The sequence below is a fragment of the Sciurus carolinensis genome, chromosome 2 (genome assembly GCF_902686445.1).
Source record: "Sciurus carolinensis chromosome 2, mSciCar1.2, whole genome shotgun sequence".
Classification (NCBI taxonomy): domain Eukaryota; kingdom Metazoa; phylum Chordata; class Mammalia; order Rodentia; family Sciuridae; genus Sciurus; species Sciurus carolinensis.
This window is the reverse complement of record NC_062214.1, coordinates 104,686,725-104,702,264: the sequence shown is the minus strand read 5'-3', so window position 1 is coordinate 104,702,264 and position 15,540 is coordinate 104,686,725. Positions and strand designations below refer to the sequence as shown.

The 15,540-nt window shown below is 36.6% G+C and overlaps 1 protein-coding gene across 1 annotated transcript in view; it reads right to left on the bottom strand.

The window, feature by feature from the left end:
• Fbn1 (fibrillin 1) overlaps positions 1–15,540 on the bottom strand; it is a 228,134-nt gene that overhangs the window by 170,713 nt on the left and 41,881 nt on the right. The window contains exon 6 of the mRNA XM_047539691.1: positions 12,446–12,541. Coding sequence (XP_047395647.1) covers positions 12,446–12,541 — 96 coding nt within the window. The remainder of the gene's footprint in view (positions 1–12,445; positions 12,542–15,540) is intronic.

Here is a 15,540-nt window from a genome sequence, read left to right as displayed (position 1 = left end):
AGAGCATTCACTTCCCACATGTTTCAATTATAAATACTTACATTCATATTTCCATATGAGATACAGATGGATTTATAACCACTGTTGTTCAGAGTACCTTTTCTTAAACTGTTATATTAAACAGATAAATTTAACATTTAAATATTCTCTCATTAATCTCCTAATAACCATTATTCCACAATTAAATTAAGTAAACCATCAATATTTAATAAATAACTACTCTCTTCATAGCACTTAGGAGGAAACACTAGACATAATTTTGGTCTTTGTTTTATGGGAAGTACCAAAATCTGACTAAGACACTACACATAAATCAGTATTTTGTTAGTCCCCAAAGTAGCAAATTTTATAATTTTCACATCATGGGACTGATAGGTCAAGTTCACTTTTCAAGGAAAATACTAAAAAATACATTCATAATTATTTCATTTTAAAAATTATTCAATCATTTATGTTTCATTCAGTAAAGAAAATGTTTTTAAGAAAACTTAAAATATTAAAACTTGTTGAGAAGGCCTCTTGAAACTCATAGGATTCCAGGTTTTATGGTGATATAAGTATTTAAACAGAAGAATCAACAAGAAAACACAGAAAAAAGTTTTTGAACAAGGTAAGTAATAAGTTCATTATCTATCTCTTAGTAAATATCGTTAAAAAACATCAATACATATCCCCAAAGATGAGGAGTGGTTCACCCAATTATTTTAAAATGTAATAAAATGCAAGAAAAATAAGAATTCATTAGAGGAATAAAAATGCAAAATAGTTGATGTAATCCTTAACATGAAGGACTAAAGACTAAAAGTTTAATAGATGAATGGGGTTCAGGAGACCAGAGGTGGTGATGTCAGCAAAGTTGCATGGAAATTGATGAAGTGAGGTGAGGGTGCTCCCTGTGGTCAGGAGTTCCCTGGGGTCGGGAAATGTCTGGGGAGAGAACGAGCCTTATACTTGACATTGAAAGGAAAGAATTTAACCGGTCTAGAAAAATGGGCTGTAGCTCTAAGAGTTTCTGATATTACTAGTTCTAGAAATAGTACCCCCAAAGATGATAAGAACCAGGATAGCGTGCATGCCAAGCACACCACACCATTCAGAATCATGAATTTACCAATGTTTAATGGGATAACCTTATTTACATAAGTAGTTCATTAAAATATTTGAGAATCAAGGCAAAATCTTATACCACACTTAAATTTATACTCAAATTAATCTCCTTAGGAACACAAAGGTAGTGACTGTATAATGAAAAACCTTCTTCCAAAAACCTCTAGATTTTTAGACAAATATCCATCTCTTCAGCATGAAGATGATGTATGGAGATAAAATATCTATCTGAAATATAAAGATGTTGTAGACATATCAAATGACTTACAAAATAATCAGAATCCAGATCTTTAGGATAAGAATGTTAAAGGTGTTAAGGGAGAAAAAATGAGGGAAAGGATTTTAGAATTGATTGTTTTAGGTAAAACTAAGAGAAAACAGTTTCCTTCTTACAGGATTCCCAAGAGCTAATAGGCTAATGTGCTCAGTGCCTCTCCAACAAAAGGACATGGAGTAGAGTTTCCAAAATGATATCGACCATGGAAACTTCATTTCATGGAGGTCCCCATGGGACTAATGTTCTACAAAAAGTACTTTGGCACATCATCTGGACCATGAAGCTCCATATATTTGTCCCATGTATATTCATAAACTAAAAACAGCATAGACTCTCTAGAGACCATAACTACTAGGTAACATAAACACTAAGTGTTCTGAAATACTCTCATTTGAACCTATAAAATTGGTAAGGGTCTCCAGACTGCTATCCATAAGATTAAGCAAAAACAGTTTCAAAATTAGATTGAACCTCTCCCCCAATTTATACATACAGAGGAGAATTTCTGAAAATCCCAATATGTTGCCTCCAACAGAACATGTGCAGAAGCACATCTGAGCAGAACGGAGGAGAGGTATGCAATAGACTCCCTTCTTTTGATTTGGGCAAGTTAGCACTGCACCTCCGTCTCTTCTCCCACAGGACTCCAGCTTCATGAAAACTGATGCAGGAGGGGCTCCTACAATGTCTTACCTTTGCCCCAAGTCAAACTCAGCCTCAATATGCATACTTTCTCTTCTCTTCTCCTGTAACACCTTCCCTCATCTTCCTTGTCTAGCTAAATCCTTGCTCTGATTCAAGTATATGTCTGTCTTTCCAGAAACATTTTAAGGCCATGATGATGAGAATCATTTATTTCTTTCTGATTCTGTCACTGTACTTAGCACTCTACTGAGCTTTCATTAAATATTTGCAATAGTTGTTATATCTAATTTACATGACTGCAGAAGATTATGCTTATCACTTTTATTTGAACAAGATTCCACTAAGAGATCCTGAGGAATTAAATTCTAATTTGAGGCTTCTAGTTCTATGTTTCTAATTGGTCTGCTTTTGAAATAACAGCATAACTTCTTGTTGATTCTCTTACTAAGGTGCTGCTTTCTGAAAAGCTGGAGAAGCAGCAGCAAGAGGAGGCAGAAGAAGGAAAATTGGAAACCTGTACATATCTGCTTGAAGTTTGGATGTGAATCGCTGGAAGCAGGGTTTGAGAGCTATGCTGTTTGATATGGTAACCATTAGTCATATGAGGCTATTAGCTGGTCCTAATTGAGATGTGGTATAATATATGCACTGGTTTCAAAGACTATGTATGGAAAAAAGAAAATAATATATCTTATCAATATAGCTTACGGAGTAAGAATAAAACTTTTGGATACATTGGGTTAAACTATATATACTGTATTAAAATAAAATTTACCTTTTTCATTTTACTTTCTCATGTCACTATTAGGAGAGTTAAATTATAATGGGGCTCACATTACATTTCTTTTGGTCAGTGCTATGTTAATGTTTTTAACATCCAAGACTAAAAAGTGGCTCAAATATTAAATGTGGTTGCTAAACTACAAAAATTAGTTTTATCATTTTTTAAAGTTTGCAAGAGCTAAAAAATAAAAAAGTTGGGCTGGGGTTGTAGCTCAGTGGTAGAGTGATTACCTCACACACGTGAGGCCCCGTGTTCAATCCTCAGCACCATAAAAAGATAAATAAATTAAATAAAGGAGTCCATATACAACTAATATATATATATAATATATATTTTATATATTATTATAAATATATTATATAAATATATTATATAACAGAAATATAAATATACTATATAAATATATCTTATATATTTATATATATTATATATATTATATATTTTTATATATATATATAAAATTTTAAATGTTGAAAACAAACTTTGAAAAGGAAATCATGACATCAAAATTTACAACAAATTTAATAGCTGTATTACATTATTAGCTTTGTTAACATAAGACTATGTTGAAATGAAATTTTCAGTTGAAGCATCAGGACAAACAGATGACACAAAGTTCAATGTGACACTATGATACATAATTTGTAATGATGGTGGTGATGACTTCCTAAACTCTTACGCATATAGAGAGTATTAATGTGTCTGAGGTAGGATGAGATGGAAGAAAGAGAAGTTACTTGGGAGAGGGCTGAGCTGTCAATAGCTCTTTCTGGGAAACTTTATGATCCTAGTCATAAGAGAGGCCTCAAAGCAATTGCGTGGACCACATGCATGTATCCCCTGCACTCTGAAGGACACTGAGCACTGGACCCTGTCAAATGTCCAGAAACTGGCTGGCCAGATGTTCAGACACCATTCCAAGGAGGGTTTGCTACTGTGTCAAAATTAGTTTGCACTCCAGCAATTTATTGTGGCAATGCATGAGTGTTTCTAGCAGGGAGCTACTATAAGGGAAAGCTGATGTGGCGTGAACTTGGATCCTTTCCCAGAAGGTTGCCTGGGGCAGTAATGAGGATGCAAGAAGCTGGAGCTACCACTGGACACCCAGAGCCTAAATGTAAGCAACAGTAAGAAGACAGACACCTTTGCCCACATTAAGGGATCTGCAGGGAAGAAATTTTGAAAGGAATCATAATGTCTTATCCACCAGCAGAACTAACCCACAGAGTAGGGAGAGAGGCACAGTGAGTGGGAGACAAAAATCAAGCTGCTTTCTGATTGTACGACACCAGTCCTGCCGGGCATACAAGGCATGGGCAGCCTGGAGAGGCAGGCTAGAGAGTGTGCCCTCGGTGCATACAGTTACTCAACCATAAAAATGAATGTCTCTGTCAACGATTGTAGTTCCTGGAACTACTCTAGGAAAATCAAGTTTATTCAATGATCCATCAGCTGCCAAATGTTGCAATACCACTTTAAATGCACAGTGACATTTAGGGCATTCTGTTTCTGCTATCTACACATTGTTTTTTACTCTTTCAACTAAATACCAGAAGTGAGACTCACAGAAGGCTTCAACATATTTTAGCAACAACAGGTTATTGCTTGTTACCTTTTGGAAAGGAAAAAAAATTAAAACATACATAGTTCGCAGAGCTCTGCCTTTCAAAGGTACTTGCGAAACGGGAGTCAGTCTGTGGAATTTACTCTAGGAACTTAAATAACAGCCACCTACAATTTAAAATTTGGTAAAATTAGTGTCAGACACTAAATTTTGGCCAGGTGCAGTGGAGCACACCTGTAATCCCAGAGGCTCAGGAGGCTGATGCAGGAGGATTCGGAGTTCAAAACCAGGCTCAGCAACTAAGTGAGGCCCTAAGTAACTCAGCAAGACCCTGTCTCTAAAAAAATATAAAAAAGGGCTGGGGCTATTGCTCAGTGATTCAGTGTGCCCCTGGGTTCAATCCCTAGTACCAAAAAATGAAAGAAAGAAACTTTAGTTTCGTAAACCTTACTTGCACATTGAGAAAAAGAGATGAATGTACATTTGATCAATTCCTTCCAGAAAAACGTCAAGAAAAACACACACACACACAAGAAAAGCAACTCCTGTTATAAATTAGATGTCTAGACTTGTTCAACCTACATATCTGCTACTTTGACCTACCATTGTTTAATACTTGATCTCTGTATATTTGACCTTTGAATTTTTTCTTTTAGTTTCCATATATAAGTGAGATTGTGCTATATTTTTCTTTCTGTGTCTGGCTTATTTAACTTAACATAATGTTCTCTGGGTTCATAAGTGTTGTGGCAAATGGCAAGTTCTCCCTTTTTAAGAGTTAGTGCTACTAATTTCCAGAATATATAAAAACTCCACACGAAGAATACAAATATCCCAATCAACAAATGGGCTAAGAATATGAACAGACACTTCACAGAAGATCTACAAGCAATCAATGAACATATGAAAAAATGTTCAACATCTTTAGTAATAAGAGAAATGCAAATAAAAACTACCCTAAGATTCCATCTCACCCCAATTAGAATGGCAATTATCAAGAATACAAGCAACAATAGGTGTTGGAGAGGATGTGGGGAAAAAGGTACACTCATACATTGCTGGTGGGGCTGCAAATTAGTGCAGCCATTCTGGAAAGCAGTGTGGAGATTCCCTAGAAAACTTGGAATGGAAACACCATTTGACCCAGCTGTCCAACTCCTCGACCTATACCCAAAGGACTTAAAATCAGCATACTACAGAGATACAGCCACAACAATGTTCATAGCTGCTCAATTCACAATAGCCAGATTGTGGAACCAACCTAGATGCCCCTCAATTGATGAATGGATAAAGAAACTGTGGTATATATATACAATGGAATATTACTCAGCCATAAAGAATAATAAAATTATGGCATTTGCAGGTAAATGGATGCAGTTGGAGAATATCATGCTAAGTGAGATAAGCCAATCTCAAAAAACCAAAGTACGAATGATCTCACTGATAAGCAGATGAGGACACATATAGGGGGTGGGAAAGGTGCGAGAATGAAGGAAGGAGGGACTCTATAGAGGGATAAGAGGGGTGAAAGGGGTGGGGGGAAGAAAAGAAAAAAAAAAGATTGTGGAGCAGCAAGCAGGGAAAAATTGAGATATGGTTTTGGAAAGTTTAAAGGACAGGATGTTATTTGTGAAGGACAATATATTTTTGGAGACCAGATTCAAGTTTATTATGAGAGTTCACTACATCTTCGATTATTCTTAATTCCATGTGGATTTCAATACAAATTTGAGGTTAGTATTTGTGAGGAGGCTAGCATTACAGATAGTTTAACTCAGTTCTCAATTCTGAGAATTTTAAGAAGTTTTCAAAATTATCAATTTATTGTATTAAATGCTATTTTATTATATTTTAAAAATGATGATGCTAGTTAATTCTTTCTTATAATCTAATGATACCACTTATTTATCTGATCAATAAATAAGCACTAGACACTCACTAAAAAAAAAAAAGAGTGCTATTCCATGACATATGTATATATACCATGTTTCTTTACCCACTCATTCACTGATGGACACTTAGATGATTTCTATATCTTAGTTATTATGAGTAACACTGCAATGACTATAGTTGATAAAACTTTATTAGGTATTTTTGTTAAATAAATGGGTTTCAGTTGCTTTTGACATCACAAAGGAACTATGTGAGAAGATAAACTAATATGCTTCACTATAGTAGCCATTTTACTTTTTTTGGGGGGGTGGCTGGAGATTAAACCCAGAGGTGTTTAACCACTGAGCCACATCCCCAGCCCTATCTTATTTTTTATTTTGAGACAGGGTCTCACTGAGTTGCTGAGGGCCTTGCTAAGTGGCCAAGGCTGGCTTTGAACTTGAGATCCTCCTACGTCAGCCTCCCAAACCACTGGGATTACAGGTGTGCACCACTGTGCCTGGTTCCATTTTACTCTTTATATGCATCACATAATAACATGTCATAAATCACAAATATACAATAAAATCTATTTTAAAAATTCTTAAAGACAAAAGCAACTCTTGATTCCATGAAGCTCTCTGAACAGGCCTCTGATAGAAGGTCATGTTTCTACTTTCTCTTATGAGATAAGAATATCCAGAGTGGGTCATCTGATTATTATAAATTTGCATCATTAGATGCTAGTCTTTTCCATTCCTTAGGCACAGTGTAGACACTGCACTGACTGAATTTACATAATGAATATTTATTTATTGACTACTTAATGTGACATAGTTTTTTGAAATTTGTTCAATGAAATCATTATAAATATATCTGTGTAAAATCATCATTTATATCATAAGAGAATCTAATGAGGACAGCAATTTCTCAAATGACAATTGCACATATGAAAATGAGGTGGTTGCAATTAACCCAGTTGTTGTTCATTCTATTCTTTCCATTAGTGTGCAAACAAACAAACAAAAGCCTTTCTGGCCCCATTCATACTGCAGTTCCCAGGAGGCACATATGGTCTCATGAATATCTCGTTCACCTCCCTGTTCTGCTTCTCTAGGGGAATGCTGTTCCTTTTTCTTCAAGTTACCCATTCAACAATGCCTTCTCCTATACTTACCTACTGATGGCCAGCGTAACAGCCAACAGACTTTCTGGAGCTGGCAAAAATCCAAGCACTGCTTACACAGTTTAGATGTGGGTAGGAATTTAACAGAACAAATGAATTGGGATTTAGAAGCACTCTTGTGCATGTTCACATTCTGACAGTATGTGATGAAGATCTCCAGATGGACTAATGATAGAAAACTTCTTGCTATTAGCATTTATGCTTCCAAAAGACTTTATCCTCTGGCTCACATAAAGTCTGATATTAAAACATTAATCCAATTCTGCATGCTTTATGAGCCATGTGAGAAAATTATTTTCACTAGTTTTTGTCTTATTTTATCCTAAGTCCATTTTTGACCCCAAACAGCTAAAACTTTTAATTACCCACTGTCGTCACTAGAATTAACAGTAAATTATTTTAGGTCATTTCTAAAAACTCAAAATGCCTCCCCAAAAGGGAAAAATAGCCACATGTTCATTTGAATGTATTGCCGACTCTGTAAAGCCACTTCCAAAAACAAATTCCAAATATGTTTTGAGCAACTGTAAGAGTGTAGAGAAACTATATAACCTGCCATGGCAACCACACTAAACAATAATATTCATTTCAGATGTCTATGTTTAGGCATGTTGTTTCAGTCCTTTGGAGTCCTTTTATATGTTCTGCAAATAGATAGAAATCACTCTTCCCAACGAAGAGAAGAGTATTCTAGAATCCTCTATTAGACACATCCAAGCAATACTCAACACTTCTTTCTCTTGCTTTTTAAAATTATTTAAAAGCAACTTAGTTGAACTCTACCATGGAGGAAAGCCACCTACCTAGCCAATATCTTTGGGTTTTGTTTGTTATTTGTTTTTGTCATTTTGTTTTGTTTGTTTTCAAACCCAGGGCCTTGTACATGCTAGACAAGTGCTCTACCACTGAGCCACACCCCCAGCCTGCCAAATTTCTTGAATGGTGCTTTTTAAAAGGTCTATTACTACTACCCTAAAATTCATGCCTCTGGGTTTCTTTTTACCATTCCTCAAGACCAAAAAAAGAAAAAAAAAAAAAAAGAAAGAAAGAAAGAAAGAAAAAAAGAAAGAAAGAAAGAAAGAAAATTCTTTATGGTTAAGCAAAGACCCCTTCCCACTGAAGTCCAAGTACATCCCAGTACTTATGTACTTAGGAACCAGGCTTAGGAACCAGACTGTTTAGATTTTCTCTCTTTACCTCTGTTTACTTCCCTATAAAATGGGTCCCACTATAGGAATTTTCTCATAATGTTTCTGCAAATAACCAAAATGCTCATCACATCAGCTGGGACATTGTACATGTCAGCTGTTAGTATGTCAAGAGCCTCTGTGATTCTCATTCTCTTTACCCCTCAATGAGCCTTGTAACCACCAAGCTATGTCTTAGATTCCCTGTTGCCTCAGTTTCTTTGGTTCAGTGCTCTTCTGGTTTTCTTGCTTCTCTTCATGTTTCCACAGTGTCTTGTCTTCATTTCTCTTTGTTCCTATGCCTGTTCACCATGTCTGTCTTGTTCAGGTCTATCCCCATTATTCTTCTCTTTTTTCATGCCCTTCAAAAGTCTCATCTAATCACGATTCACTGTGATTAACGCAAGATTATTTAACAAGATTTTTAATAGTCTTCATTTTGAAGCAAAAGGCAAGAGAAAGCATGATTCCGCACAGTCTTTTGTTGGCAGTAACTATAGCAATACACAACTCATTTGTGTTGTCATTGCAAAAACAGGCACTGACCTCATTTCAATATTCCGATAACAAATGTTAACATACTGTACCACTGAGCTAAGGCAACGATAAGTTCTACTGCTTGGTCAAGACCCAGGAAGACAGAAGGCAAAGAGATGGGGCACAACCAGAAAACCATAATTGTAAATCTATAGGAAATACAGGTAAGAGAAAGAAAAATGGGGGGGGACACAAAGAGATGTCATCTTTGATAGAGAATGTAGCAGGAGGTGGCAAACTTGAGTACCTACATTAGCCCAGGGAAGCTAAATGAATGAAATGAGCAGAGTATGGGACAACAGGGAGTCGTGGGGACTGTGACAAACTCGAGGCTGTATCTAATGCTATTCCCATACAGTTTTTACAAAGTAAGCACTGCAGGTCAAACAACCCATCGGTTTCTATGTTTCTTTCTCTGAGTGAAGACAGGCAATGCTACAATATATCATTGCTACCTGCCTAATGAGGCTGACTAATCAAGACTAAACAAATTCATTTGAATGAATAAATGCTGCAAGTGAGACAAATTTGCTTTATAATCTGATTGTCTGAACTGTTAGGATTCATAATTCAAGCATGAATATCCATTAAAATCCAAAATGCTATGTTCATGGATTATTAAGTTTCACTTATTGGCATTAGTGATCCAAAGCCTGCCATTAAGTGATCCAAAGCCAGCTAAAGTTGTATATAAGTTCCATGATCTCCCAGGGACAGAAAGGCTTGTCCTGAGAAGTACTTGCAACTGGAACTCTCAATGTTCCTTTCCATGGATGGGTATTACATCATGTTAGGAAGTTTTCTGGTTTGCTTTCTATTATTATTTGGTTTTGGTTAAAACACACCTCTTTTTGTATCCTTGTCAACTGAAAAATGACAATCTTGTGTCCCTGAGGGATCATACTTCTGAACTACGGGGCTAAATTTGATTAGGCATCCACATTGGGATCAGTTCTGCCTAGCATGATATCAGTGGACTGTCCATAAGCAGGCAAAGAGCAATTATTTCCAGAAGATGCTTAGCCATATCTGATAAATTATATCTCCAGATCCTCTGATGCTATAAAAGGAATCCAGCTCAATGGCTATCAATCATGTGCCATGCATCAGGCACTAAGATTGGTGTGGGAATTAAAATAAGATGAAACTGTAGTTGCTCCCAAAGAGGTTGAACTCTAAAGGAGTAAGTGGAAATCTGCAGTTTTGATATAAAGTGGTAATTGCTATAAAAAGAGGAATGGAGAGAGAACTAGGGAGAATGTAGGTTGAGCATGGAGCTCACTCTCTTGGAAGAAAGGAAAACAGTAAAGGCTTTCTGGAAATTTATTTTTTAAAAATAAAAAGTACACCCCAATAAAAACAGAATGCCACTAGCCTAGGCATTATCTTGCTATACACAACTTAAGAAGTATACTAACCCACCATCAGGAGAAACCACATTGAATATTTCCCCATGCTTCAGGATAGATTTGTCCTGATTTGGTTCTACATATTTATTCATCACTCTTGAAATCACAAACATACATCTGATAAGAGGACAGACTGCCTCTAATTCTTTAAAGAAGTAAGCAGATAACTTTCACAAGAGCCCCAAACAGCAGAGACTCTATAAATGGAAACAGTTCTGGAATAAAAAAGATGCCTCTCTCCCATATGGTGAGAGAAACAACATTGGTGTCTCTCTGCTCTTATTGAAGGTCAGAGCTGTGTTCATGGCTGGAACAAGTGGAGGACAATGAACAGAGACAGCCCACTTCCTCCTCACCGATCTCCACTACCAAAAATGCCCCAAAAGCTGCCATTTAAGGTATTGGTTTGATTTACATAATCACCACTGTGAAGATTCTCTGGGCTAACAGACATTGATGCCTTGGGCAGGTTTCAGGATAGCCTTTCTCCCTGAAAGGGATCAGTTAAAGACACCCCAAAACTCGGAGAAACCCTGAGTAACACTTAACCCATTCAGACTATTTCTTACTCTTAAGAAAAGATCAAATCTTTGAAGAAATAACTGTGGAGTGGTTAAATATTATGCCCTCTTTATTTCAGACTGTTATCAATATCTGAACTATGGGAATCGATATTCTTCTCAAGAAATGATTAATTCCTTCATGAGAAGTAAAATAACCTATAACTTCTTTTCATTAGCAACTTTTCCAGAACAAATGAAACTCAGCATTATCATCTGAGAAACTATTTTCACATACTACTTCTCAAGTCACATGTAAATGATTTTAATCTCCAAAATCTTCATTGAGTAAACAATACAGTACAGAATGATACTACCTATAAGAAACAGTTGTCTTTGTTACTCTCAATACTACTGGATGATGCACATTGGCTCTAAATCAATAAAAAATAACCTGTGTAGAAGTTGTAAGACAAATAGTTTAAGGAAGAGCTCCAAAAGGATGCCAAGATGCAACATAAAGGCCAAAGGTCTACTATGAATCATCAGCAATACCTTGCAGGGTTTAATTGAATTACAATATCATTTTAATCCAGTAATAACAGCAATGGGCCTAGAGTTGCTTACCAAAATACATATTGTTGCTTTATAAGGAAATGACTAAATTTAGGAAAATATATACAAATAGAGAAAATAAACAATTTTTCACATGCTACTTTCTGCTCTTTGTTTTTCTCAGCTATATGTTTTTAAATGACATTGAATGTCTACTACTTAAACTTTACCTTCTATCTTAGAAGATCTTTATAAAACTGTATAAAAATGATAAGTGCGATTTAAAGTTTCCAAGTATTTTCCAATTGAAGTTCTGTATGAAATGAACCTTCTAAATGTTCACTATAAAATTAGAAGTGATGAGAAAAATCACACATAGAGACAAAATGATTAATAAAGCCAAAGTTCATGAGGGAAAATTTAAGAATACTGCACATCCACATAGATCTCAACATCATATTTTCTTTTATAGGCAGGCAAATCAGGTAATACAGCTCTTTTTAATTAGAAGCAGCAAGAGAGCAGAAACTCTCCTTAAAATTAAAGCTTTTATTGTTAGGAGTACTCCTGGGATATCCCTGGACATCTCTGAACCTTACATATATGCTTACTATGGAACACAGCATTCCACCAGCATGAACTGTTGAACAACATGCATAGACTCAGGGCCACTGCCTTGTCATCCTTTCCAGGGGTAATTCAGAAACACCAACAAAGCTCAGCAAAATTCAAAAAGTAGCTACATGAATCCAGGGCCTACACAAATAAATAACAGTTTAGCCACCAAAAGGTCTTTATGCATATGATTTCAAAATACATTACCTCTTTCACACTGGGGTCCAGTAAAGCCATAAGTGCATGCGCATCGATTTGGGGCCACACACCTCCCTCCATTGAGACAGCCACTTTCACAGACAGCTGTAAGATAAGGAGAGAGCTGAGAAACTTTACCTGAGAACAGATGAGGTAACACTGCAGTCCCCTGAAAGGGCAACAATAAAAATATGCATCATCACTCTGGTATTTGTTTTGAAGAGTTGCCCTACAGTCAGAGATTCTCAGATGTCCCTCAGACAACTGTCTGAGCAGTGCTTTTGTGTCTGTGTTAATCCTGACAATCACATCAGATGCAGCATCTGAGCAATGCTTTCAGTCTTGCATCCAAAGTGTGTTTTCTGAGAGACTTCACTGGATAGACACTACATTTTAGTAAGCTGACTCTTTTGCTTATGATTTATGTTCCCAGGAAGAAAAGCACTATTCCCACTGATAACACCCTTACAGAAATGCAGCATGTAAAATCACACAATTAGCTGCAAACAATGACGTATCCATACTAACATTCAGTGATTTGAGCATCATAATGAAAATCCAATGGCGTGTCATAACAGAATCTATGGAACAATTGGTGAGATAATCCTTGAGATGCTTGAGAGAGGGTCATTTTCCTTGATAGAAGAGGCATTAAAATAAGAGTTGAAAGCTTATGATCTGAACAGCTCTTCCCTATATTTTTTCCTATAGTTCCTGCAGGCATGACTTCCCTGCCAAATCTTCCATCCCATCCTCTCTTTCAGCTCAACCTCACTCCTTCATGATGCATCCCTAATACCTCCATCTAAATTTAATGCTCCTTCACACATTTCCCATGAACCTTGCTTCTACTCCTCTGGCAGTCATGAAGATAAGCCACTCAGTTCTCCCTTCTGGAGAAGCGTCTGCAAGGAGCTGAGTTGGCAGTCAGCTTCCAGCTGCCACACCTTCAAAATTACCTCAACAGTCTCACCTGAAGCACTCCCTCAGTCAATGACTAGAGTCTGGCCATTTATGCCTACATGGAACTCTCTGATGGGTGATCTTTGCTCTAGGCTCGCCATCAGCCTAGCCAAGGCTGTATCAGAGCTGCACTTGTCTGAGGTTCCTTCCCCATAATTGTCCTTCCTCACCTCTCTCCTTAAACAGGGGTCAAACCCTCACGATCATGCTTCCTCTCCCTGTTATCTTCCATGGGCCTTTCCCAAAGAAATCTCTTACATGTCTAATACTTTCTTGGCATTCACTTGGCAGCAGAGGACCTGAACTAACACAAACTTGAATGCCTAAAATTATGACAGGAGTCCATTTCTCATCATAAAAATAGAGAGATTTATGATTATTAGTTGTTCCACTTTGCCTCTTCATGTGTAGTCAGGGGAAAATAAAGAGATTTTAAGCAGAAAAGAAATTTTGAGATTGCTTAACCCTTCCATTTTACAGATGAGGAAACTGAAGTTAAGGAAAGGTTTTCTAATTCTGCAAGAGTTCAAGGAGCTCCTGTTGTGCACAGGGCTTTTAGGTTAAACTCCCCCAGGGAGCACCAAATGGAGCAGGAGAGGTGCCCCTCCTGATTCTCTTTCCAAATGCCTCTGAATCCATTCCCATCTTGCCATCCCTGTAACCAGGGCCTTACTTTAGCTTTGTCTTCCTGCTTTCTGTTTCTTCTCCTCCAGTTGAATCACCATTGTGGCCACAATGATCTTTCTCATAGTAAACCCTCATAAAATGAAGTGTAGAAAATGGGTATTCATAGCACTAGACACATGGGCTATAGAGTCAGACTGCTTGGGTTCCAATCTCAACTCTGCCAGTTACCATATGTATATCCTTAGAGAAATTACTGAAGTCTCTGTGCCCTAGTTTCCTCACTATTAGAAGGTAGGATTCATGACTTCTCACTCCAAAAGTCATTTCATTAAATGAGTTAAAACATGTAAAGAGTGTTTAAAAAGTGTAAGGCACAGAGTAAGGAACTCAATTTGGTACATGTTGTCATTTGCTGTTATCTTATTACCCTTTCCTGGCTTGACTTTGGAAGGAAGATTGTATGCATACAGGCATCAAAACCTAGCCCACAATTTCCTATTTGACCTTCCTCATTTCACTCCATATTTCTTTTATTTCTCTCATTTCTTTCCATTCCTCATTTCTCTCCATATTTAACCTCCAGCAACACCAAAGCACCTGCTACATCCCACATTGCATATTATGTCCTATTCCAGTGCTTTGGAACATGATGTTATCTGCCTAAAAGGACCATCCCCCTTCACTTGACAGGTGAACTCTAAAGCATCCCTTGAGACTCAGGCCAAAAAGTTGCACTGAGGGGACTGCTTTGTCTCTCTTCTCTCTCCATGCTGAGCTGCACAAAACCCAGTCAATATTCTTACCAACAGCAATGTGGGGATGCTCAGTAGGGTATTATATAAATTTTGGTTTATTTATAATAGTGGTTTTCATCACAGCAAATATATACATACAACAGCAAAAACTGGAAACTACATGAATAATATTCATCATTAAGTACAAAGCACACATATAATAGAGTTTTATGAAACCATTAAAGTGTATTTTTAAAATGTTTAATGATATGATATACTTTTAATAAAATATTAAGTGAAAAACTTGTATGAAAAATTATTATATATAATAAGGTCTGAATAGAATAAGATCTAAATATACATTAAAAATCTGGAAGGTAGTGTCTGGGACGATGGAATTAGTGATCACTTGCTTTACATATTTTTAAGTTTTCCCAGTTTTTATAGGGTACATATTCATCATAGAGTATTAAAAAAATAAGCTTTTGGAAAGGAATTTTCATCTTCTGCAAAGTACAGGGACTGATAGAGAGCAGATTCAATAAATGGTGGTTATGAATGAACCAACCAACTTAACACCATGTAATAAGTACTACAGTAGCAGAACCTAGCTTAGGAAGCTAGAAAGTTGCAGATACCAGTAATCAAGAGAAAGGACATGTTTGGGGAGAAACATGAGGTTGAGTTTTGAAATAATTTATTTGAGATGCTTCCTGAAAATCCAAGTGGAAAAGTTGAGCAAATGAATGCAAGGTAACACTGGGAACTAACAAGGATTCT